We start from the raw sequence: 27,452 nt of genomic DNA on the forward strand, positions 1-27,452 counted from the left end.
TGTACTGTGCTGTGTTGGCAGCCCTCATTTTCCTAATGTGGGAGTGAGACCTAGCTGAAACCGTGTGCTAATAAAGTTGTAGGAACTCCGAATTTTCCACGGTTAATTGAATTTTCCTCCGTTTAATTGTTCGTAATTTATATTGTACATGAGTCACTGTTAATTTGTTCTCTGCCTCTGAGTTTTTGAATATCGGGCATAGATATACACCACTCATTTTATTTGAAAGACGCAATGTATTTTTAGAAGAACAAATAATTATGGAACATAGAACATAGGACAGTACAGACTTCGTGACCACGTTACTAAAAAATTTAAAACCGTTCGGGGATATTTTCTTTGTTGTTTGTATGTTGCAGAAGTTGAGGTCTGCATAAAACTTCAAGGATGTGAGTCCAAGGAATTATGAGCAAAGCGTTTCAGAAGATACTTGGGTTCCTAACAAACTAAAGCATTTTCCGAGAAGAATTTTGTTTAGTTAACTGGTTGCCTCGTTGACTGTTTGACAACTTAATCAATTATCAATGATGCAAATTGTCTTTCTGTTTTGTAGATAAATTTGATGAAAGCCGAGCAGATGAGAAGAATGGAGAAAGAACGGGTGTGTTCCTCTGTTGCTCATTAATGTGCTCATCTAAATGTTTGTGCGATTCAATCTAAAAGCACGGGTTTTGTGGAAATGTTTTTGTTGTCCTCGTGTGGTAATCCACGATTCACACAGTTTCATGACATCTGAGGTTCCTTCCATTTGCAGCTCCAGAGGAGGCCCATTGGACCTGGTGCGTCTATGCACAGGGATTTGAAAGTGCAATCCACTTAGCCTAATTCTCAGTCCTTTCCCCACATCATTTGAATTTTTTCCATTTTCCTTTTAAAAGCAACTATGGATTTTACTTCCACCGCAGTTTCTGATGTAGGCGTGGTTGGCAAGGCCAGCATTTGTTGCCAATTCCTAATTGTCCTTGAACGTGGCTTGTTAGGCCATTTCAGAGGACAGTTGAGAGTCAACCACGTTGCTGTGGCTCTGGGGTCAGTCCCATGTCGATCACTCCAGGCAAGGATAGCAGCTTTCCTTTCCTTTTTTAAAAAATAACTTTTATTGAAATTTTTACAAAATATAAACATCTCCACTCTATTAACAAAACAACCGTGGTAACACCCCAAGAACAATACCCACCCAACTTCAAAAGCAACTACAAACAAAAGAAAAAAACAAAAGAACACCCAAACATCAAAAAGGGAAAGAGATAACACCCGCCACAAACCCATGTACACAGTTCTCCCTCCCACCGATCCAAACACCTCCCCCCGGGTTGCTGCTGCTGCCGGCCTATTTCCCTACCGTTCCGCCAGGAAGTCCAGGAAAGGCTGCCACTGCCTAAAGAACCCTTGTACTGATCCCCTCAGGGCAAATTTCACCTTCTCCAATTTAATGAACCCCGTCATATCATTGATCCAGGCCTCCACGCTTGGGGGCCTCGCATCCTTCCATTGGAGCAAGATCCTCCGCCGGGCTATTAGGGACGCAAAGGCCAGAACACCGGCCTCTTTCGCCTCCTGCACTCCCGGCTCCACTGCAACCCCAAAAAATGCGAGTCCCCAGCCTGGCTTGACCCTGGATCCCACCACCGTCCTTGCTACCCCCTTCTAAAACTCCCCCAGCGCTGGGCACGCCCAAAACATATGGCCGTGGTTCGCTGGGCTCCCCGAGCACCTAGCACACCTGTCCTCGCCCCCGAAAAACCTACTGATCCTCGTCCCAGTCATGTGAGCCCTATGCAGCACCTTGAACTGTATGAGGCGAAGCCTCGCACAGGAAGAGGAGGAATTCACTCTCTCCAGGGCATCCGCCCACGTCCCCTCCTCAATCTCCTCTCCCAGCTCCTCTTCCCATTTACCCTTCAGTTCCTCCACTGAGGCCTCGTCTACCTCCTGCATCACCCGGTATATGTCCGAAATCCTCCCTCCTCCAACCCACACCCTCGAGAGTAACCGATCCCGCACCCCTCGTGGGGGCAGCAAGGGGAACCCCTCCACCTGTTGCCTGGCAAACGCCCTCACCTGCATGTACCTAAACATGTTCCCCGGGGGGAGCCCAAACTTCCCCTCTAACTCCCTCAAGCTCGCGAACCTCCCCTCCACAAACAGGTCCCTCAACCTCCTAACCCCTGCCCTGTGCCAGCACAGAAATCCGCCATCAATGCTCCCTGGGACAAACCGATGGTTCCCCGTATCGTAGCCTCCATCGAGCCCCCCACTTCTCCCCTATGCCGTCTCCATTGCCCCCAAATTTTGAGGGTAGCCGCCACCACCGGGCTTGTGGTATACCTCATTGGAGGGAGCGGCAACGGCGCCGTTACCTGCGCCTCCAGGCTCGTCCCCACACATGACGCCGCCTCCATCCTCTTCCATGCTGCCCCTTCCTCGTCCATTAAGCTTTCCTTTCCTAAAGGACATCAGTGAACCAGATGGGATTTTATGGCAATCGATGATAATTTCATGGCTAGTGTTGCTGAAACTAGTTTTCAATTCCAGATTGAAATTGTATTCCAGTTGATTTTAAATACCCCAAGTTGCCATGGTATGTAAGGGCTTGAAAGTCCCTTGTGGAGTATCTTTTAGGTTTGGAGTCGTACTCTGGATACAACCGGAATGAGTGACATGCCAAGCAGTGTGTTTAAACAAATGTTTTATTGACTAATGATCTTCCAATTAATTTATACTGTTAAAAAGTGAAAGAAGTGTGAAAGGAGAAAGCACACATTATGTTTATCTAAATATATTTTAAAATTAAAAATGTCGCTGCAGTCACAGGACCATAGACTGGTCGCTCTCCCTTTTGAGACTGCTGACTGGTGGCGATTTAATCTGAGGATCACCACCACCTCCGGCGAGGGGCATGGTGGAGAAGGCCTTAATGAATAACCTCAGCAGTAAGGGGATTGCACCCGCGCTGTTGGCATTGCTCTGCATCGCTAATCAGCTGTCTAGCCAATTGAGCCAATATGTATGTTTACAATCAAAGATTTGTTTTAATGCACAGACAGTAACCCCAGATTGCTCTGTTCTACAACATCTGCCCAAAATGAATAACCCCAACCTGATCTGTTCCACAAGAGCACCCTAAATTGGTCAACTTTTCCGTGGTAAATACATTACCAAATCTCTTGAGTAATCTTGCATACAGGGGTGGAGTCTTCAGCCAGTTATCCCTCCTCCAAAGGGTTGGCATGATGGTTAGCACTGCTGCCTCACAAGGTGATTCAATTCCAACCTTAGGTGATTAATAATCTTCATTGTCACAAGTAGGCTTACATTAACGCTGCAATGAAGTTACTGTGAAAAGCCCCTTGTAGCCACATTCTGGCGCCTATTCGGGTACACTGAGGGAGAATTCAGAATGTCCAATTCACCTAACAGCACGTCTTTTGGGACTTGTGGGAGCAAACCGGAGCACCCAGAGGAAACTCAAGTAGACACGGAGAGGACGTTCCAAACCTGGCACAGACGGTGACCTATGCCGGGAATCAAACCTAGGACCCTGGTGCTGTGATGCCACAGTGCTAACCACTATGCTGCTGTGCTGCCCATTCTCCGTGTCTGCGTGGGTTTCCTCCGGCTGCTCCAGTTTCTTCCCACAGTCCAAACGTGCAGGTAAAGTGGATTGGCCATGCTAAATTGTCTCTTAGTGTCTAAAAGGTTAGATGGGGCTAATGGGTTGCAGGAATAGGGTGGGGGGAGTGGGCCTAGATAGGTTACTAGAGGATCGGTGTAAATTCTGTGGGCCAAATGGCCTCCTGCACTGTAGGGATTTTATGATAGTCTTCCTCAGTGGTTGACTATTCCACTCCAGCTGCAGCATCGAATTCTGGAAGCAGCAGCTCTTTAAGCAGAATTTCTGTCCTCTTGATGGTTAGATTCTCTCTTGTTGGAGATGGTCATTGCCTGGCACTTGTATGGCACGAACATTTCTTGCCACTTGTTAGCCTGGATTCTGCCCAGGTCTTTCTGAATTTGCACATGGACTGCTTCAGTATCTGTGGAATCGCGAATGGTGCTGAACATTGTGCAATCCATCTTGATCTGGATTATTAGTCCAATAACATGACCACTGCATCACCGATTTATCTGGTGAGTGATTAGAATGTGGAACCTACAAGGTGTGACTGAGGCCAAGAGCTATGATGCCTTTAAGGAGAAGCTGAATTAAAAATATACTGAGGAGAAACAAATGGAAGGGAATGCTCATGAGTTAATAATCTTTATTACTGTCACAAGGAGGCTTACATTAACACTGCAGTGAAGTTACTGTGAAAATCCCCTAGTCGCTACAGTCCGGCGTCTGTTCGGGTACACGGAGGGAGAAATCAGAATGTCCAATTCACCGAACAAGCGCGTATTTTGGGACTTGTGGGAGGAAACTGGAGCACCCGGAGGAAACCCACGGATACACGGAGAACGTGCAGACTCCGCAAGGGTGACCAAATCTGGGAATCGAACCTGGATCCCTGCTACTCTGAAGCAATTGTGCTAACCACTGTGCTACCGTGCTGTCCCCTTTGGAGAAGACTTAGATAGATAGAGAAATACAGCACAGAACAGGCCCTTCGGCCCACGATGTTGCGCCGAACTTTTGTCCTAGGTTAATCATAGAATTTTGGACAATTTGTCATGGCCAATCCACCCAACCTGCACATCTTTGGACTGTGGGAGGAAACCGGAGTACCCGGAGGAAACCCACGCAGTCACGGGGAGGATGTGCAGACTCCACACAGACAGTGACCCAAGTCGAAATCGAACTTGGGACCCTGGAGCTGTGAAGCAATTGTGCTATCCACAATGCTACCGTGCTGCCCTTAAGAAGTTAACCTACACTCCCTTATTCTACCCTAATCCAAGTACCTATCCAATAGCCGCTTGAAGGTCCATAAATTTTCCGACTCAACTACTACCACAGGCAGTGCATTCCATGCCCCCACTACTCTCTGGGTAAAGAACCTACCTCTGACATCCCCTCTATATCTTCCACCATTTATCTTAAATTTATGTCCCCTTGTAATGGTGTGTTCCACCCGGGGAAAAAGTCTCTGACTGTCTACTCTATCTATTCCCCTGATCATCTTATAAACCTCTATCAAGTCGCCCCTCATCCTTCTCCGTTCTAATGAGAAAAGGCCTAGCACCCTCAATCTTTCCTCGTATGACCTACTCTCCATTCCAGGCAACATCCTGGTAAATCTCCTTTGCACCTTTTCCAAAGCTTCCACATCCTTCCTAAAATGAGGTGACCAGAACTGCACACAGTACTCCAAATGTGGCCTGACCAAGGTTTTGTACAGCTGCATCATCACCTCACGGCTCTTAAATTCAATCCCTCTGCTAATGAACGCTAGCACACCATAGGCCTTCTTCACAGCTCTATCCACTTGAGTGGCAACTTTCAAAGAACAATGAACATAGACCCCAAGATCTCTCTGCTCCTCCACATTGCCAAGAACCCTACCATTAACCCTGTATTCCGCATTCAGATTTGTCCTTCCAAAATGGACAACCTCACACTTGTCAGGGTTAAACTCCATCTGCCACTTCTCAGCCCAGCTCTGCATTCTATCTATGTCTCTTTGAAGCCGACAACAGCCCTCCTCACTATCCACAACTCCACCAATCTTCGTATCATCTGCAAATTTACTGACCCACCCTTCAACTCCCTCATCCAAGTCGTTAATGAAAATCACAAACAGCAGAGGACCCAGAACTGATCCCTGCGGTACGCCACTGATAACTGGGCTCCAGGCTGAATATTTGCCATCCACCACAACTCTCTGTCTTCTATCGGTTAGCCAGTTTGTTATCCAACTGGCCAAATTTCCCACTATCCCATGCCTCCTTACTTTCTGCATAAGCCTACCATGGGGAACCTTATCAAATGCCTTACTAAAATCCATGTACACTACATCCACTGCTTTACCTTCATCCACATGCTTGGTAACCTCCTCAAAGAATTCAATAAGACTTGTAAGGCAAGACCTACCCCTCACAAATCCGTGCTGACTATCCCTAATCAAGCAATGCCTTTCCAGATGCTCAGAAATCCTATCCCTCAGTACCCTTTCCATTACTTTGCCTACCACCGAAGTAAGACTAACTGGCCTGTAATTCCCAGGGTTATCCCTATTCCCTTTTTTGAACAGGGGCACGACATTCGCCACTCTCCAATCCTCTGGTACCACCCCTGTTGACAGCGAGGACGAAAAGATCATTGCCAACGGCTCTGCAATTTCATTTCTTGCTTCCCAGAGAATCCTTGGATATATCCCGTCAGGCCCGGGGGACTTGTCTATCCTCAAGTTTTTCAAAACGCGCAACACATCTTCCTTCCTGACAAGTATCTCCTCAAGCTTATCAGTCTGCTTCACGCTGTCCTCTCCAACAATATGGCCCCTCTCATTTGTAAATACTGAAGAAAAATACTTGTTCAAGACCTCTCCTATCTCTTCAGACTCAATACACAATCTCCCGCTACTGTCCTTAATCGGACCTACTCTCACTCTAGTCATTCTCATATTTCTCACGTATGTGTAAAAGGCCTTGGGGTTTTCCTTGATCCTACCCGCCAAAGATTTTTCATGCCCTCTCTTAGCTCTCCTAATCCCTTTCTTCAGTTCCCTCCTGGCTATCTTGTATCCCTCCAGCGCACTGTCTGAACCTTGTTTCTTCAGCCTTACATAAGTCTCCTTCTTCCTCTTAACAAGACATTCAACCTCTCTTGTCAACCATGGTTCCCTCACTCGACCATCTCTTCCCTGCCTGACAGGGACATACATATCAAAGACACGCAGTACCTGATCCTTGAACAAGTTCCACATTTCACTTGTGTCCTTCCCTGACAGCCTATGTTCCCAACTTCTGCACTTCAATTCTTGTCTGACAGCATTGTATTTACCCTTCCCCCAATTATAAACCTTGCCCTGTTGCTCGCACCTATCCCTCTCCATTACTAAAGTGAAAGTCACAGAATTGTGGTCACTACCTCCAAAATGCTCCCCCACTAACAAATCTATCACCTGCCCTGGTTCATTACCAAGTACTAAATCCAATATGGCCTCCCCTCTGGTCGGACAATCTACATACTGTGTTAGAAAAGCTTCCTGGACACACTGCACAAACACTACCCCATCCAAACTATTTGATCTAAAGAGTTTCCACTCAATGTTTGGGAAGTTGAAGTCGCCCATGACTACTACCCTGTGACTTCTGCACCTTTCCAGAATCTGTTTCCCAATCTGTTCCTCCACATCTCTGCTGCTATTGGGGGGCCTATAGAACACTCCCAACAAGGTGACTGCTCCTTTCCTATTTCTAACTTCAACCCATATTACCTCAGTAGGCAGATCCCCCTCGAACTGCCTTTCTGCAGCTGTTATACTATCTCTAATTAACAATGCCACCCCCCCACCTCTTTTACCATCCTCCCTAATCTTGTTGAAACATCTATAACCAGGGACCTCCAACAACCATTTCTGCCCCTCTTCTATCCAAGTTTCCGTGATGGCCACCACATCGTAGTCCCAAGTACCGATCCATGCATTAAGTTCACCCACCTTATTCCTGATGCTTCTTGCATTAAAGTATACACACTTCAACCCATCTCCTTGCCTGCAAGTACTCTCCTTTGTCATTGTTACCTTCCCCACTGCATCACTACGTGCTTTGGCGTCCTGACTATCGTCTACCTTAGTTGCTGGACTACAGATCCGGTTCCCATTCCCCTGCCAAATTAGTTTAAACCCTCCCGAAGAGTACTAGAAAACCTCCCCCCCAGGATATTGGTGCCCCTCTGGTTCAGATGCAACCCGTCCTGCTTGTACAGGTCCCACCTTCCCCAGAATGCGCTCCAATTATCCAAATACCTGAAGCCCTCCCTCCTACACCATTCCTGCAGCCACGTGTTCAACTGCACTCTCTCCCTATTCCTAGCCTCGCTATCACGTGGCACCGGCAACAAACCAGAGATGACAACTCTGTCTGTCCTGGCCCTTAACTTCCAGCCTAACTCCCTAAACTTGTTTATTACCTCCACACCCTTTTTCCTACCTACATCGTTGGTACCAATGTGCACCACGACTTCTGGCTGCTCACCCTCCCCCTTCAGGATCCTGAAGACACGATCAGAGACATCCCTGGCCCTGGCACCCGGGAGGCAACATACCTTTCGGGAGTCTCGCTCGCGACCACAGAATCTCCTATCTATTCCCCTAACCATTGAATCTCCTATTACTATTGCTTTTCTATGCTCCCCCCTTCCCTTCTGAGCCCCAGAGCCAGACTCAGTGCCAGAGACCTGGCCGCTGGGGCCTTCCCCCGGTAGGTCATCCCCCCCAACAGCATCCAAAACGGTATACTTGTTTTGAAGGGGAATGGCCACGAGGGATCCCTGCACTGTCTGCCTGTTAGTTTTCTTTCCCCTGACTGTAACCCAGCTACTCTTGTCCAGTACCTTTGGTGTGGCTACCTCCCTGTAACTCTTCTCTATGACCCCCTCTGCCTCCCGGATGATCCGAAGTTCATCCAGCTCCAGCTCCAGTACCTTAACACGGTCTCGGAGGAGCTGGAGTTGGGTGCACTTCCCGCAGGTATAGTCAGCGGGGACACCAGTGGTATCCCTCACCACCCACATCCTACAGGAGGAGCATGCAACTGCCCTAGCCTCCATCCCCTCTTACTTTACAGAATTAGCTGCCCTGTGGACCAACTGGACCTCCGCCCTCAGACTCTGCTCCCAGTCAGTTGTACTCTAAACTCCTGGTTCCCTTCACGCTCTTTGATAAATATAGGAAATTAAATGAAAGGAGTACCTTACTCCCTCCTCACCTAACTCCCTCAGTCACCAAACTCTCACTGTAGCACTCAAATGCCACAAGCTCAGCACTCCCTCAGTCACCAAACTCTCACTGTAGCACTCAAATGCCACAAGCTCAGCACTCCCTCAGTCACCAAACTCTCACTGTAGCACTCAAATGCCACAAGCTCAGCACTCAGTGCAAACAAAGTCTGCACTGTATCTAGCCCCTATTTATACTGTGACTCTAGCTTCTAAAAACTGGCCTAATGCAATTAACTAATTAACAAGCTCCAGCTGCAAGTAAGTCCAAGTAGAGCCTTGTTTAAAGCTGATTCAAAATTCACCTTCTTATAGACCAAACAGCAACTTTTAAGTTAATTAACTAAATAAAAGAAATACTAGACTTTAAATAACCCTTATACTCCCTCAGTCACCAAACTCTCACTGTAGCACTCAAATGCCACAAGCTCAGCACTCAGTGCAAACAAAGTCTGCACTGTATCTAGAGTGTAGCATAAACACCAGCATAGACCTGTTGAGCAGGATGGCCTGTTTTATTTTGTAATTCTGTTGATGTAATGGCCAATGTATGTAGAAGAGCAGATATTTGACGTTCATTTGCTGGAATTATGTGTGGTTAATCTCGGAATTGATTTGAGTTTGTTATTTTCAACAATACGCCTCAACAAAATAGCAGTGGGCTTAGAGTAGTTGTGGAAAAAGGTAAAGAGCAATCAAATGGGAAAGTACTCAACTGGAAGAGGGCTAATTTCAGTTGTTGTGACCCTGGACCAGACCCCCAAATGTTTTTGGTGCGATGCCGTTGGGGGCCAGTAACCTTTTGATTAAAGTGGACAAAATTTGATTTGAGTACAAATTAAGATAAAGCCGTAAAATTTCACGTTTTTTGAACAAACAAATGTTACTGTACACAGTCAGAAAAGTAAAACAATTGACAATATCTGTATAATATTCTAACTTTCAGAATTCATAGATTTCATAGAATTTACAGTGCCATTCAGCCCACTGAGTCAGCACCGGCCCTTGGAAACAGCACCCTACCTAAGCCCACACCTCCACCCTGTCCCCGTAACCCCATCTAACCTTTTTTTTTGGACACTAAGGGCAATTTAGCATGGCCAATCCACCTAACCTGCACATCTTTGTGACTGTGGGAGGAAACCGGAGCACCCGGAGGAAACCCACACACAGGGCTGGCTCAAGGTACCGGCAACTCGGGCAGTCGCCCGGGGCGCCATGTGCTATGGGGCGCCATCAACGAGTGCGTGACCGGCGTCAGAGACCTGCCGACAGAGAGACCGGCCCGCCGATCGGTGAGTCCCGATCATATACCAGGTCACTCGACCCCGACCCCCCCCCCCCCCGAAGGGCGCCGAAGTTCAGCTTGCCCGGGGCGCCAGCAACCCTAGGGCCGGCGCTGCCCACACAGACACGGGGAGAACGTGCAGACTCCGCATACACAGTGACCCAATCTGGCAATCGAACCTGGGACCCTGGAGCTGTGAAGCAACTGTGCTAATCACTATCCTACCATGCTGCCCCTGAGGTGCAGCACATGAGGTACATGTGAATTTGCAGGCAAAGTGTGGTCGGGCACCCAAAACTGCACAATACGTGGCAGATGTGACCAGATCGTATGGATTTTTCAGCAACCCACCCAGATGTCAGTGTCTACTATGAGTTGCACAATCTCGTTAAAATTCGGACTCCTTTGTGATGATTGCAAGTCTTCAGTCTTCAGATCCAGCCTCGGAATTCCTTCCCAAAGGTTGTGCTGACTGTCTGCCTCAATGACTGCTCACCGTAGGGTCTCAGTTTTGTCTTCAGAAACTACATTTCAAAGAACAAAGAAAATTACAGCACAGGAACAGGCCCTTCGGCCCTCCCAGCCTGCGCTGATCCAGATCCTTTATCTAAACCTGTCTCCTATTTTCCAAGCTCTACTTCCCTCTGTTCCCGCCCATTCATATACCCGTCTAGATGCCTCTTAAATGATGCTATTGTGCCCACCTCTACCACTGGTAAAGCGTTCCAGGCACCCACCACCCTCTGCGTAAAAAACTTTCCACGCACATCTCCCTTAAACTTTCCCCCTCTCACTTTGAAATCGTGACCCCTTGTAACTGACACCCCCACTCTTGGAAAAAGCTTGTTGCGATCCACCCTGTCCATACCTCTCATAATTTTGTAGACCTCAATCAGGTCCCCCCTCAACCTCCGTATTTCCAATGAAAACAATCCTCATCTACTCAACCTTTCTTCATAGCTGGCCCCCTCCATACCAGGCAACATCCTGGTGAACCTCCTCTGCACCCTCTCCAAAGCATCCACATCCTTATGATGTGGCGACCAGAACTGCACGCAGTATTCCAAATGTGGCATAACCAAAGTCCTATACAACTGTAACATGACCTGCTGACTCTTGTACTCAATACCCTGTACAATGGACCTGAACTCCCAGATCTCTCTGTACATCAATTTTCCCCAGGACCTTTCCATTGACCATATAGTCCGCTCTTGAACTTGATCTTCCAAAATGCATCACCTCGCATTTGCCTGGATTGAACTTCATCTGCCATTTCTCTGCCCAACTCTCCAATCTAGCTATATTTTGTTGTATTCTCTGACAGTCCTCCTCGCTATCTGCAACTCCACCAATCTTTGTATCATCTGCAAACTTGCTAATCAGACCACCTATACCTTCCTTCAGGTCATTTATGTAGATCACAAACAACAGTGGTCCAAGCACGGATCCCTGTGGAACACCACTAGTCACCCTTCTCCATTTTGAGACACTCCCTTCCACCACTACTCTCTGTCTCCTGTTACCCAGCCAGTTCTTTATCCATCTAGCTAGTACACCCTGAACCCCATACGACTTCGCTTTTTCCATCAACCTGCCATGGGAAACCTTATCAAACGCCTTACTAAAGTCCATGTATATGACATCTACAGCCCTTCCCCCATCAATTAACTTTGTCACTTCCTCAAAGAATTGTATTAGGTTTGTAAGGCATGACCTTCCCTGCACAGAACCATGCTGCCTATCACTGATAAGTCTATTTTCTTCCATATGTGAATAGATCCTATCCCTCAGTATCTTCTCCAACAGTTTGCCTACCACTGACGTCAAGCTCACAGGTCTATAATTCCCTGGATTTTCCCTGCTACCCTTCTTAAACAAAGGGACAACATTAGCAATTAGCAGTTTCTAAGTCTGCAGTCCAGCACAAACTCTCAGGCACAATTTCAGCTCTTCAACCACACAGAACAGAACAGTAAGAAGTCTTACACCAGGTTAAAGTCCAACAGGTTGGTTTCGAATCACTAGCTTTCGGAGCACAGCTCCGTCATCGGTGAGTTCACTGACCACTAGGTGTCTCATTAGTATGTGCGAATGTTGGTCAGGTGACCCCCTCAGACTGGCTGGAGGAAGCTGGAGAGAGGTTCTCTTCATCTTGCTGTTTTGTTCATAGTTTACCCACAGTTAGTGGTAATAAATTGTTTCAAGCTTTAGCTACAAATGTTCTTGTAATATAAATCAGGCCATCCAACAAGAGCATTACAATATGTAAGGTCACATTGATTCTGAGTTAATTCTGGTTTCTCTTGTTCTCCTATTGTGTCAATATTGAGGCAAAATTCAGGAGAGATTCATTTGCCATAAGTTACCAGTGTGTTGATGGGATGGTTTACGAAATGGTGAATAGGCTGGACCAGTTCCTGAACAATACTGGCAGAGGCTGACGTGCAAAAATTGTAAAATTGAGTTTTATTCAAAAGGTGGGAACAGAAGGAAATGGGGTTTAAAAGGGAGGTGCGTGTGGCGAGGGAAACGAGGAAATGATCTGAACTGGTTTTGTCTGTGATTGAAATAATGGATGCCACTTGCTGCTGCATGTACTGATGTTCCTCTGTTCTCTCCTGTCTCTACCAGAATTGTATTCATTAACATTGTTTTAAACATAGGTAGAAAGAATCAACCGAGCCAGAGAACAAGGATGGAGACATGTGCTGGGTGTAGGCGGTTCTTTGGGAAGTGGAGAACATAAGGTAAATTTGCATAATTTATTTTAATCTGCTCAGCTGTATTCATTATTCCCTTTATTTCTAACTGCTATTTTTGGTACTGGACATTTTTGGCAAATTTAAATGCCCTAGTTTCTCATATTCTATTGTGGGTTTGTTTTAAATTCCTTCTTGAATTCATTATTGCAATTTAACTTTTTGCAAATGTGACTGTTTCTTTTGGCCTAGTGCTGTTTATACCCTTGAACGGTCGCAATGGCAATCATTGAGTTTTGTCATTTCCCACCTTAAGTTCATTCATTGATTGGCACGGCAGTAATACTTAAATTCTACAACTTGCCATCAGTCAAGTCACTTTAAAAGAATGGTCTTGTTCTTCCAGATGGTGCTGATTTACCAGTGGAGGGCATCTCTAGATGGGCCTGTTCCCTTTTCGTACATCAGCTCCACTTACCTGTTATTGCCATTTGATTTGTTTTCTTCAAAAAGCAATCCAGTTGTTGTTGTAAGGCATAGTTCGGTCGGTCTTATTAAGGTATTCGTAGTCTTGGGTAGTTCAAGTAAGTATTTATTACCGACTAAGAACTAATACATAGGTACATTAAAGGTCCAAGCTAGGAATGGCCTTCATGCTTACTTCCACACATGGCTTTGTCTGGCGATTTACTGACCCCGAGGTGCGGGTCATGTGTTCTCTTGCAGTACTGTGTGGCTGATACTGTACACCGCCCCACATTAAAGCCTAATTCAATAGCCTTCCTTGATCATTTATTCCCGTATCGCATTATCTCTTGGATGAAACAACTCCATCTGACTCCCCTTCTTAATGCTAACTTAACTTTTAGTGCTTGAATCGTTTGTGTTAGTTTAGTTGGCCCCTATCATCGTACTTGCCAAATGTCGGCATTGTGTTTGATCGCTGATAAAAGTCAACATTGCCACGGTCTCTATCTTCTTAACGCCTTTGGCACTAATGAAAGTGATTTTGGACACTATTCCATAGGTAGGAATTCCTTCCCTCAGTATAGAGTGACCAGGATCATTTCCAGTACTGCTCAGGATAACTTGGGTCTGTAAAATCCACCAGCAGAAAACTTGTGGAGGAACGGGATCGAAGCTGCAAATAGAAATGTGGCCTTGGAGGAGGGAGATTAGAAGTAGCTCGGGGGGGCAGTGAAAAAGTGATTGTCAAGATTAACATGGGAAAAAAAAGAGAGCAAACATAATGCACTGATGGGGAAAGACAGAACAGTATGAACTTTAAAATCTTAAAAAAAAAGACAACATTTCAATTAAGGGGCAATTTAGCAATTTGGTCAACCCACCTACCCTGCACATCTTTGGTTTGTGGGGGTAAGACCCACGCAATCATGGTGAGAATGTGCAAACTCCACACGGGCAGTGACCTAGGGCCGGGATCTAACCCGCGTCGCCGGTGCCTTGAGGCAGCAGTGCTAACCACTGTGCCTCCATGCCGCCCCTGAAATTTCAAATCTTAAACTTCCATTAAGATACCTTAATTTGGAATTGCTTATGGAGCTTGATGGTCCTTGACATAAAATTCCAAGTGATAACGAAAGCTTTTAACAAAATAACAACTTTTAAAAGTTGTTGCTTCTTCAACCACCGAGTCATTAGTTATTCCAGGTTATAACAATAGAATAGAATAGAATCCTGTTGGAGGAAACCGTGGACACTGAATGTTGAGTCGTTCAATCGTGCATGCGATGGACATCCATCCACTTGTAGTGAGCGTTGACCATGATTAGGAACATCGACCCTTGGAACGGCCCGGCAAAATCGAGGTGAAGGCGGGACCAAGGCCGCCCTGGCCATTCCCACAGGTGGATGGGGGCTGCCAGCGGAAGCGTTTTGGTTCTCTTGGCACTGGTTGCACAGTTGGGCGGGCTTCCCTAAGTCAGCGTCGATGCCAGGCCAATCGTAGCTACAGGCTAGCGCCTTCATCTTCAAGACCCGGGGGTGGCCATTGCGGAGGTTCTGCAGAATGGGGACTCAATACTTTGCCAGGATTACAATGCATGGCCCCAGAGGAGGACGTCATCCTCGATGCTGAACTCCATTGTGTTCATTGTGAAAGCCTTTAGGTCGTCCAGCAAAGCTTGGTGCTGAGCTCCATTAAAAAATGATATGCTGGGCATGGGCTAACTGCGGATCAGTCTGGGTCCAGGCTCGGGACACGGGTCGCCATGCTGGACCACGCAAATGCAAAGTGGCTATGACTTCGCTGGCGGAAGCGGGCACAGGTGCCCTGCTTGGGAGGGTAAGGTGACATTTTTTCTAAAATTTAGAGTAAACAATTAATTTTTTCCAATTAAGGGGCAATTTGGCGTGGCCAATCCACCTGCCCTGCACATCTTTAGGTTGTGGGGGCAAAACCCATGCAAACATGGGGAGAATGTGCAAACTCCACACAGACAGCGACCCAGAGCCGGGATCGAATCTGGGGCCTTGGCGCCGTGAGGCAGCAGCGTTAACCACTGAGCCACCGTGCTGCCCTGGGAGGGTAAGGTGACTTAACGCATTCGCATGAGGGCTCCTCACCCCGGGGTGGTGTTCCATCACATAATAATAGGCCGCCAGGCCACCAACGGCCATTGCTGAATCCGCGCAGACATGACTGGAATAATCGCCCTGTCCTCCTTAAACAAACGCAGCAAGATTGTGGTCCATCAGCACCGTAAATGCATGGGCATAGACGTACTAATAGAATTTCTTTACCGTGAAAATCACGGCCAAGCCCTCCTTCTCAATCTGGGCATAATTCTGCTCGCCGAGTGTCCTGAGAAGCAAATGCAATGGGCTGTTCCACTTGATGAGCCAAAACTGCCCCGACTCCGTGAGGCAAGCTACCGCAGGTGAGTATCAATGGATTGGTAGGGTCGAAATGGGTCAGCAACCATGCGGATGAGAGTTGCTTCTTCACTTTGGCGAAAGTAGCCCACTGTGTTGACTCTTCCCACGGTTGGCTCTTCTTCAACAGTCGATGTAAGGGGGCCAGTAGGGTTACTAGGTTTGGGGTAAATTTCCCGTAATAATTTATGACATTGGTCTGGTCGAAACAGGGGCTTATCGGATTTCCCGTACTTTGTCCTTGACCGGGTGAAGGCTGTGACAGTCCACGCGGTAGCCAAGGTATGTAACCTCCACTGCATGAAGCACTCACTTCTCCCTGCGAAGTAGAATGCCAGCGGCTGCGAAACATCAGAGAATCTCGCCGAGGTTACGTAAATGTTCCTGGTCCATCGACCAGGTAATCGGCACGTCATTGAGGTAGACCGCGATGCTCAGTAAACCTTGTAGTATTGTTATCCATGAAATGCTGGAATATAGCACAGGCTGGCGATTACCCTGAAAGGCAGCCGGATATACTGATAACAACCTGTTGTGTGTATTTATCATCACAAACTTCCTGGATCCAAGACCAGTTGAAGGTAAGCGTGGTTCATATCGAGCTTTGTGAAGGTGCTGCCTCTGGCTGGGTGGCTTGGGGATGAAATGCTCGGCCACTAATGAAACCAGAGCGGCGAAAAACCGTGTGCCCAGTGCGTCAGGTATGCAAAGCTTTTAATTACGCTGTAGTTGGCAGTTCCACAAGCGTGAGGAGGATGACAGTCTGGCGCTCGTCCCCGATAACAGCTTTCGTTCCACATATTGGGATCAGTCATCTGTGCCTGCGTTGAAAGTTTTGAGCTTTCCAATGCATAGCATATCTGCCATTGGCACCGCCGGCAGCTTCACTTTATCCTCGTTGAGTGTGACCACAAGGAACAAATGTGAGGCAAAAAGAAAGGTTTAATCTCACACACACAATATTCACTCCACTCCCTGAAGGGTTCTTCCTCCCTGGCCCACATCCGGGGAACTTTATAGTGCGCACATCGTGAGGGTTATAACAAATCCCTAAAGTGCAGAAGCAGCCATCCGACTCATCAAGTCTGCACCGATCCTCCGAAGGAACATCCTACCTAGACCCACTCCTCCTGCCCTATCCCCGGAACCTCGCCTATCCTTTTGGACAGTATGGGACAATTGAGAGTGGTCAATCCACCTAACCTGCAAATCTTTGGACTGTGGGAGGAGACTGGAGCACCCACAGGAAACCAATGCAGGCACCGGAAGATCCCTGGAGCTATGAGGCAGCATAAATAGCGATCGTGCTGCCCATGAATTAATCCAATTTGGTTGATGATTCAGTATTAAACATGTCATCTGTATGTCTATACGGCCATTTTACCTGAGGAAATTCCAGGTTTGACCCTGTGCTGGATGAAGTTAACTCTGATATTAACCGGGGTGTTGGTAAGGGCTCTAATGCTATGCTCTGAGTCGAGCAGAAAATCTTTTCCTGGGATTCCAGCTGCCCGTCTGCTTTTTTAGATGCCATTTGAAGGCAGAATTGAGCTTGCGTATGATGGCCCCCAAGTCGGAATTTTCTGCTGACATCCACTATCCCAATTCTCTGATGAAGAAATTATCTATGGTCCTGGAGGACGGAGGATATCTGGCAGTTATGGAATCATGTCTCAACAAGACATAATGATCACTGCAATATAATTATGACTGTTGGCTTAAGGAGCTCATAGTGAACAATTTTAGTCGTTTATTTCCTTGTTTTTTAAATAAAGTTAAAATAATGGCGAATTGAAAATTTTGTAAGAGTCAAAGTATCTCACAGCATACAAGGGGTGGCCATTTGGCCCGTTGTGCCTGCGCTGAGTCTTCGGAAGAACTATCTTGTTGGTTCTATTGCCTTGCTATTTTTTATGGTGTATATCCACTTCTCTTTAGTGAGCTATCATTTCAAAAATTGGAGGCACATTTTCGAACAAATAGGCTTCTGTTTCGCTTTGAATTAACTTGAACATGTTTATTCGTAGGTTCCATTCTCTGGTGGAGGTGCTGGAGGTATCTTGCCTGTCCCAGCAGCTAACCATGCACAACGCTACGAACATTACCATGCTATTCTTGACCAAATCCAACAACAGCAGAAAGAAAACATCAAGGTTTTTGAGGAGAAAGACATTAAGTGGAAGATCGAGATGCAGCCTAAAGACCCTGTTTTCAGGTACGTGCCCAGTTAATTGATCGAGGCGCGTCTACTGGAAGAGTCGATGGGGCCCAAATGATTCCTTTCTCAGGTGAGGAAAGAAATTGTGTAAAAAGTAGTTTTAGCCGAAGGTGAATATTTTGTCGTGAAATGGAAGGAAGAATTTTATGGGAAATTTTAAATATATGTAACATTTTATAAGTGGATAACTTAAATTTTCCCTGTGCCCCATTGCATCTCAGAATTATCATCTGCACCTACAGTGAATGTCTTTAACATGGCGTCTCGTGTTACACCAACAAATATGACAGCTGACCTTGCTCAAAGGATGCTTCTTCAAACAGCAATAAAATGTGTGATTAGTTCACCTGTTTTGAGGAGTATTGATTGAAGAAGAAATGTTTTCCAGTAACCTCCCCACTATCAACATCCTGGGGTTTACTATTGACCAGAAACTGAATTGGACAAGCCATATAAATGCTGTGTGTAGCCAGAGGCTGGAAACTTTGCAGCAAGTACCTCGCCTCCTGAGTCACCATCTGCAAGGCACCAGTCGAAGTGTGATAGAATACTCTCCACTTGCCTGGATGAGTGCAGCTCCAACAACACTCCAGGACAAAGCAGCCAGTTTGATTGACACCTCTTCTGCCACCAGAAGCATTCACTTCTTCCTCGACCACTGACGCACAGCGGCAGCAGTGTGTACCATCTGCAAGATGCACTGCAGCAACTTGCCAAGGCTCCTTCAGCAGAACTAGGGGGCATAGCCTCAAAATAAGGGGAAGTAGATTTAGGACTGAGTTTAGGAGGAACTTCTTCACCCAAAGGGTTGTGAATCTATGTAATTCCTTGCCCGGTGAAGCAGTTGAGGTTCCTTCATTAAATGTTTTTAAGATAAAGATAGATAGTTTTTTTGAAGAATAAAGGGATTAAGGGTTATGATGTTCGGGCCGGAAAGTGGAGCTGAGTCCACAAAAGATCACCCATGATCTGATTGAATGGCAGAGCAGGTTTGAGGGGCCAGATGGTCTACTCCTGTTCCTAGTTCTTATGTTCAGCAGCTTCCAAACCTGTGACTTCTATCATTTAGAAGGACAAGGGCAGCAGATACATGCACACAACACCACCTGCAGGTTCCCCTCCAAGCCACACATCTTCCTGACTTGGTATTATATTGCCATCCATTCACTGTCGCTGGGTCAGAATCCTGGAGCTTTTAGCGCTAGCCAGCAGCACCTACATCCCATGAAATAAGTTTTTTTAAGTTGAACGGATTGCTCCCTGAATTTAGTTTTTCCTAGAATGCTAGGGAATCTGGAGTATCTATCTGAAATACTGTAGCATGCAATTACAGGTGCAGTTTAATATGTATCTGAAGGATGGCAACTCCTGCAGCTTAGCATTCCTTGACAAGCACTTTGAGGCTAATGTACTAATACAGGGCTTGAATGCCGTACCATTTAAGAATGCTGCCAAGTAACCATGCATTACTGTCTTCATAATGGAGCAACTTCTTCACATTTTTTATTCTATCTGCAGCTCATTTTATGACCTTTACATTTTAAATATAAGAAATAAAGTTCCCATCTAATTAGCAGAGACAACTGCTCTTATAATTTCTTATTAGAAGAGACCATTCAACTCATCATTCTTTGGAAAGAGCTGTCCAATTCAATTCCACACTGGTTTCGAAGAAGAGTCATATTGGACTTGAAACATTAATTCTGTTTCTCTCACCACAGTTGCTTCCAGACTTGCTGAATTTTTCCAGCACGGTGTTCTTATTTCAGTCCTACATGTAAGGGCTCTTCTTGTTGATTCCCTTATTTCCCCTTTCTTTATTTTTGCTGATATGAAAATGAGAAATGAAATGAAAATCGCTTATTGTCACGAGTAGGCTTCAATGAAGTTACTGTGAAAAGCCCCTAGTCACCACATTCCGGCGCCTGTTCGGGGAGGATGATACGGGAATTGAACCGTGCTGCTGGCCTGCCTTGGTCTGCTTTTAAAAGCCAGCGATTTAGCCCAGTGTGCTAAACCAGCCCCTGTATGATTTTGTTTTGATCCACGGACATGCATTTTTAAAGTCCAGCAAAGGAAGTGGAACTCAAAAGTTACAACTTGGCACACTGTGCTCGCTTTGAACAGCAGAATGTGGATTTTTTTGTCAACCGAGCGAGATCGTAGGGATTCAGTTCGATTAATTGGCTGGTGGCCAGTGAATTGGCAAAAGGCCGTATGCTGCCTGATAACAGGTGGTGATTGGGTCATACCCAAGTGGGATGATTTTTCGGAGAACTAAGGAAAGCATAGTTGGTTCCTGGATTCTCCGAGGAAGGGACATGCTCTTTCTCACTCACTTCATCCAGAAAAGCTGCATAGTTGCATGAAGATCTGAATGAATTTACAGTGAAAATCATTACTCATTAAGAGCAGAAATATCTAATTGAAAGCCTAAGTTGAAGAAAGGTGTGCTGGAAAACAACCATCTGAAACAAAGATTCTTATCCTTTATACTTTTATCATTTTATACCCCTCTTCCCCTCTTTGCGTGTGTGTGTGTGTGTGTATATATAAAGGGTGGGGTGAGTTAAAATGGAGGGAGGGGGTTAGGAATGAGATTATAGTTAACCTGTTGTATTTGCTGCATATTTAATCACAGTTATTGCTATTAATTTAGTTAATTAATTGTGTTTATTTATTTCAATTGTGTTGCGATCCCGGGTCAAGTGATTGACCGTGCACTAGCCCAGGGGTTTCTAACACACACCTAATGTTTTCTCATATCCCTGAAAATTAGTTTTCTTTGAACAAATGCCCAATTGCCCGTTTAAAGTTCTAATTTTACCACCCTGTTGGCTGATGTGTTCCAAATTTTAGCCCCTGTGTGGATGGAAAAAAATCACTCCTATCCCGACTAATTCTTTTGTCAATTATTTTAACGTTCTAACCTCTGGTTACTGACCCACATGACAGAAGAAACAGTTTCTTTCTACTTTGTCAAACCCCTTCCCTTTATGATTTTCTATATTTCTGTTTGATCGCCCCTTAATTTTTGCTGTCCTCAGAATAATGTATCTGGCTTTTACAGGGGATTTTCAGCAGGTGCAGGTCCTATGGTCCCAAATGGACCAGGAGGCCTTCATCAGCTGCCTGATGCTGAAGCAGTCAGAAGAGAAGTGAAGAGACTTGAAAATGTGGCCAAACAAGCACATTGCTACAGGTTGGTTGCTGAAAGCTTTTTAAAAAATTATTATTCTTACTGCATGCCTGCTACATTTTAACAAGGAGCCCTACAGACATCCATTCCTTTTGAAAGCTGATACCGATTTGTCACCAGTTTAGATATCTTTGATTTTCATTGGTGTTAAAATCATGGAAATCCATGTTTTTATTTGTACTCCTCTAGGCGAAGGATGTTGGTGCTGCAAAGGAGAAGACACTTTTAGACTTTGTCACTTTGCAAGTCCTATGTAATGTAGACTACCCTGAATCGAGTCCGAGAGCAGATTGTGTGAAGACGTGTGATAGATGGTGTAGAGTAGACCGCACTAGGAGCAGCAAATGCAATAGACCAGATTGAAGGAGGTGCACGTGAAGCATTGTCTCGCTTGAAAAGTGTATTTAGGGCCTGAGACAGTGAGCAGGGAGGATGTAATGGGGCAGGTGTTGCACCTTCTGCTGACGGGGAATGAGGGGAAGATGTGTTTAGTGGTGCAATCGTGCTGGAGTTGGCGGAACTGGTGGAGGATGACTCTTTGAATGTGTTTGAATGTGGAGGCTGGTGGGGTGAAAAGTGAGGACAAGAGGGACCCTATCCTCGCTCTGGGAGGGAGGAGAGGGGATGAAGGCAGAGGTGCGGGAGTTGGGTCGGACATGGCGCAGAGCCCTGGCGACCACAGTGGATGGGAAACCACGACTAAAGTGGCATCATTGGAACAGATGCGACCGAGGCGAAGGAACTGGAAGAATGGGATGGAGTCCTTACAGAATGTGGGGAGTGAAGAGCTGTAGTCTAGGTAGCTGAGAGTCCGTGTGTTTGTAGTGGATATTAGTGGACAGTCTATCTCCAGAAATTGAAATAGAAAGGTCAACCAGAAATTGAAATAGAAAGGTCAACCAGAAATTGAAATAGAAAGGTCAAGGAAGGGAATTGTTAGAGATGGACCATATGAAGGTAATAGAGGGGTAGAAATTGGAAGCAAAATTAATACATTTTTACAGGCCAGACGGGAACATGAAATGGCTCCGAAATAGTCGTCAATGTACCGAGTTGTGGGATGGGGCCGGATAGGACTGGAACAAGGAATGTTCCACATACCCCATAAAGAGACGGGCAAATCGGGTGATCTATGCGGGTATCCATAGCTACACCTTTGGTTTGGAGGAAATGAGACATGTAAAACGAGTGAGAGGACAAGTTCAGCTAGATGGAGGAGAGTGTTGGTGGATGGGGATTGTTTGGGCCTCTGTTCGAGGAAGAAGTGGTGAGCCCTCAGACCATCCTGGTGGGGGATGGAGGTACACAGGTATTGGACATCCAAGGTAAAAGGGATATTTGCTCAGAGTGGTCAAAGTTTGTAATGTAAAAGCAAATTACTGCAGATGCTGGAATTTGGGAGAAAAAAAGGTTGGGAAATCTCAGCCGGTCTGACAGCATTTGTGGAGAGAGAAGAGAGCTGATGTTTCAAGTCGGGATGACTCTTTTAAGAGTCGAAAATTTGCTTAATATGTGTCATGTTCTTACTTAGACGTGTGGATGCTGTCTTGACTTAATCCTTTAAAGTAAGCCAGATTTAAGAACATGATTGGGACTAGTCAGTTGCTAAATGCTTCACACAAATCAGGAAACATGCAAGTTCTGCTTCGGAACCTGTTTTGAGTTTACTGATTTCCGCTGTGATGTTGGTTTGCAGGGCAGCAAGGAGTGGTTATTCTTATTGTTACCTTGTAATCTCTTCAGAAAGGGAAGTAAATGTTGAATGAAGAATGGATGAATTTGGTTGTAAATGCATCTATGATTGAGGACTTTGGTGTTGTTGACTCTTGCACAAGAGTAGACAGTGTCCAAAGTATTAGAGGAACCCATGAAAATGTCTCAGGAGAGGAAATAAATACATTTGGGAGAGGAAGAAAAAGTGGGATGAAAATGCTGGAAGGAAATTATGTATACAATCCAAGTTGAATTGTTTGCCATAATGATTGGCGTTTCATGTAAATTGATGAGAAATTGAGTGTCTTCAAGTTTTTATTTTTGGGTGAGTTATACTTTACAACAGAAGTTAAGCCATCTCCAATGTGAACAATGTAAATTCAAGTTCTTGCTCTGAGACTGACTATTGACAGTGAGTAGGAGATTGATTTAAAAAAAAATTTAGAGAACCCAATTCTTTTTTTAAATCCCAATTAAGGGGCAACTTAGCATGGTAATCCACCTACCTGCACATCTTTGGGGAGAATGTGCAGACTCCACACAGACAGTGACCCAGGGCCGGGATCGAACCCGGGACTGTGTAGCTGTGATGCAGCAGTGCTAACCACTGCGCCACCATGCTGCCCTGAGCAGGAGATTGACGGTAACAGGCCACACAGTGACGTGACCACCGGTGCAAGGCTCTGACTTGGGACAACTTTCGGTGGAAAATCAGAGTGCATATGGATTTTCCGTTGTACTCTGAGAAACGTATCATGTGAGAAATGTATCATGCAAACAAATACTAGTGATGTCAGTTTCCCAGTAATTTGTTTTGGAGACTCTGAAGCGTGGTTTTTTAATGTTGGATTTCCGATTCCTGATGAATCCCCTGCTAAGATCAAAGATAGCTTAACCTGAGGAGCAGTTGATGCAATTACAGTTAGTGCCAGCAAGAAAAAGCTGTGCCAATGCTGAGTTTTGATTCCATATGAACTGTGCCAAAGAGAGAAGGTGACAAACCATTTGTAAATGGATAAATGCCCATAAACAAACCAGTTTTTTGCATGAAATCTAAAAACTGTAGATGCTGGAAGTATCAAATAAGAACAGAAAATGCGAGAAAAACTCAGCGGTCAGGCAGCATCTGTTGTGGGAGAAACGGGGCGAATGTTATCTCTGTTTCTCTTTCTGCAGATGCTGAATTCAGACCTGCTGAATATTTCCAATTATTTGTAAGTGACTTGAATCTTTTCTATTGTATTTGCAGAAGCCTTTTTAGTTTTTCTAAATCAAAGCTGTTAAAAGCAGAACTTTCCCCTGCACATCTTTGAGGCTAATGTTCCTAATCCCCTCTCTCTGTCTCAAATTGAAGTTTGTTCATTGTATGATGTACAAATGCGCAGTTATGTCACCAAGCCACCTATCTACAAGGGCCATGCACAGAATATAGTCCATTGTAGACAATGGTAAATCAGTGAAGGCTAATATTTTGGGGAAACCAGTTTGGTTTCCTGAATTGTCGTGTAACGAGACCGATGAATACCACCCATTCCTATCCAGCCTACATCCAAGTCTAGTACCATGCTACTTGGTTATCTCTTAAAGCTCCATGCGCCCTCTGCAACTTACCCACCAGTGTGACAATTTCCGAGTTATTTTTTACGGGATGTGATTGTACCTCAATTGTTAGTGAGTCTTAATTTTTTTGCATTTATATAAAATGACTTCTCATAATGAAGCTTTTGAAAATCTTGCTATCTATTTCTGTAGGCAGCGAGGATATGCAGCTGCAGAAAGGGCAAAGCAAGTCGAAGAATTTTGGCAGCGAAAGCGGGAAGCACTACAGAATAAAGCACGTGGTGAAGGACACTTGGTATGAAACTTTTGGTTCCATTCTTTTTTTTTACCTAATCTGTTGAATGAGGTGCAATGGGTTAATTGTATGACGTTAGTGCGTGCCACTGTTTTCACAGCCTCTTTGCATCTGCAGTTTTAATTCCTCAGCCGGGGCATAATCATGTGGAATTGTGGTATCCTCCATCGTGATAGAGGAGATTCTTGAAATTCTAGGTGAACTTAAAAATGATATTTAGTAGGTATTGGCTGTCTTTAGTTGATGTCTTCAGGACTGGAAAGTGCAGAGGCACAGCCATAACCATCTAATTTTCCTTGCTACAGGATAGGGAGAAGAATTGATACCAGAAGACTGGAGAATTGTAAATGTTGCATGGATGTCTGGAAACGGGTGAAAGGTTAAACCCAGCAATGACAGGCCAGTTAGTTTAACCTCGGTGGGTTGTTTTTTCATTCATGGATTGTGGCCATTGTTGGCTGAGCCAGCATTTATTGTCCATCCTTAACCCCCCTTGAACTGAGTGGCTTGCTCGGCCATTTCAGAGGGCAGTTGAAAGTCAACCATATTGTTGCGAATCTGGTGTCTCATGTGCAGAGAAGTATAAAGTGATATATTTTGGTGGGGAGTACAAGGAGAGGCAACATAAAGTGAAGGGCACAATTGTAAAGGGGGTGCAGGAATAGGGAAAACTGTGGGTATGTGTTTCCAAATCATTGAAGGGCAGGTTGAGAAAGTGGTTAATAAAACAAACGGAATTTTGGGCTTTAAAAGTCTGGGCTCCGAACACAGAAACAAGAAAGCTGGGATGAACTTTTAGAAAACTCTTGTTTAACCTTGTGTCCAGTTCCAGGCACCACAGTTTAGGACTGATGTCAAGGCTTGAGAGAGGAGAGGGTACTAAAACAATGAGAATGGTTCCAGGGATGAGGGACTCCAGCTGCAAGGACAGTTTGGAGAAACTGGGGTTGCTCTCCTTTTTGAGGAAAGTTTTTGTTTGGAAATACTTTTATTATTTTTCTGCAGAGCATACAACATTGCAGAGTAACAGCTAAACAGTAAGACCATGCCCTTTCTCCTCCTCCCTCCCTCCCCACCCCCCCACTTCCCCCGACAACAATACAACCTCATTACTGAATCCCGCAACAGCTAACAATGACCAACTCTTTCAAGAACATTATAAGCGGCTGCCATCTGCAGTAAAATCCTTCCACTGGCCCTCTCACGGTCAGCTTGACCTTCTCGAGATGCAAAAACTCCATCAGGTTACCCAGCCACGCCGAGGCGCTTAGCTGTGTCGTCGATCTCCCAGTTCAAGAGGATCCGACTCCTTTCCACAAATGCGGCAATGGTCAGGACATGTACCCCTGCTCCCGTCCGGAGCTCTGGCACATTGAAACCCCAAATAGCGCCACCAGTGGGAAAGGTTCTAACCCAGTGCCCAGGATTGCCGACCTACTATCAAAAAAGGAACCTCCAGAAGCCCACCATTTTTGAGCATGACCAGAACATGAGTGCATGGTGCGTCGGCCTCCTCGAACACCGATCACATCTATCCTCCACCCCGTCGAAAAATCGACTCATTCTAGCCTTCGTGAAGTGAGCTTGAAACACTACGTGTAGCTGGATGAGACAGCCTCGCACCGGATGAGGTCACATTCACCCTCCTGAGTGCCTCACTCCAAACCTCCTCCTCCAAGGTCATCCCCAGCTCTTCTCCCCACTTCACCTTCACATCCTCCACCCCCTGCTATCCGCTAATATATGCCTGACGCATTGGCCACCTCTGACATGGAGCAGGATAAAATCCGCTTGAGCAAGGTAGAAGGCTGCTTCACTGGGAAGGCTGGAAAGTACCTTTTTGACCCAGCTTTGCACCTGGCGATACCTGAACCCATCAACATCTGTAAGCCCATATTTCCCCTTTACTTCCCCCAGGCTAGTGAACCGAACCTCTTCAAAATATATCTCCCACTTTCTCCAACCCTTTTTCCTTCCACTCTCTAAACGTCACATGCAAACTAGCAGGCTTGAATAACTGGCTTGCACAGATGGGAGCTAGCCTTGAGGCAGTCTTCAAATTAAAATGTTGACAGAGTTGTCTCCAAATTATTAACGTGACTACTACCACTGCGTTAGTAGACTGTTTCTTTGGCACAACCGGGAGAGGAGCCGTTACCAACACCCCAGGCTTGCCCCTTCACAGACTCTGCTTCCACCCGGACCCACAGCTCCTCCAAATCTCCGCATCACGCTAGCACATTTCAGCATTGGCTGCCCAATAGAAATAATTAAAGTTTGGCAAGGCCAAGCATCCTGCTTTTCTCTCCCTCTGGAGCACCGTCCTTCTGATCCTCGGGCCCTTTCCCGTCCAAATAAACCCGTTCACAAGCCAGTTGATTTCCCTTAAAAACACCTTGGGCTGGAACGCCACGAGGCACTGAAATTTAAAAAAAAAATCTCGCTAACAATTGTGCTATCCACAATGCTACCGTGGGCAGCACGGTAGCATTGTGGATAGCACAATTGCTTCACAGCTCCAGGGTCCCAGGTTCGATTCCGGCTCGGGTCACTGTCTGTGTGGAGTTTGCACGTTCTCCCCGTGTGTGCGTAGGTTTCCTCCGGGTGCTCCGGTTTCCTCCCACAGTCCAAAGATGTGCAGGTTGGGTGGATTGGCCATGATAAATTGCCCTTAGTGTCCAAAATTGCTCTTAGTGTTGGGTGG

The 27,452-nt window shown here is 45.8% G+C and overlaps 1 protein-coding gene across 9 annotated transcripts in view; it reads left to right on the forward strand.

Annotated features, from left to right (window-relative positions):
• nek1 (NIMA-related kinase 1) overlaps positions 1–27,452 on the forward strand; it is a 211,131-nt gene that overhangs the window by 58,314 nt on the left and 125,365 nt on the right. For all 9 annotated transcript variants that reach the window (XM_038805820.1, XM_038805815.1, XM_038805821.1 and 6 more), the window contains 5 exons: positions 554–601; positions 12,833–12,916; positions 17,791–17,978; positions 21,052–21,183; positions 24,646–24,748. In XM_038805820.1, the coding sequence (XP_038661748.1) occupies positions 554–601; positions 12,833–12,916; positions 17,791–17,978; positions 21,052–21,183; positions 24,646–24,748 (555 nt within the window). The remainder of the gene's footprint in view (positions 1–553; positions 602–12,832; positions 12,917–17,790; positions 17,979–21,051; positions 21,184–24,645; positions 24,749–27,452) is intronic.

This window comes from Scyliorhinus canicula, chromosome 8 (genome assembly GCF_902713615.1).
Source record: "Scyliorhinus canicula chromosome 8, sScyCan1.1, whole genome shotgun sequence".
Taxonomy (NCBI): domain Eukaryota; kingdom Metazoa; phylum Chordata; class Chondrichthyes; order Carcharhiniformes; family Scyliorhinidae; genus Scyliorhinus; species Scyliorhinus canicula.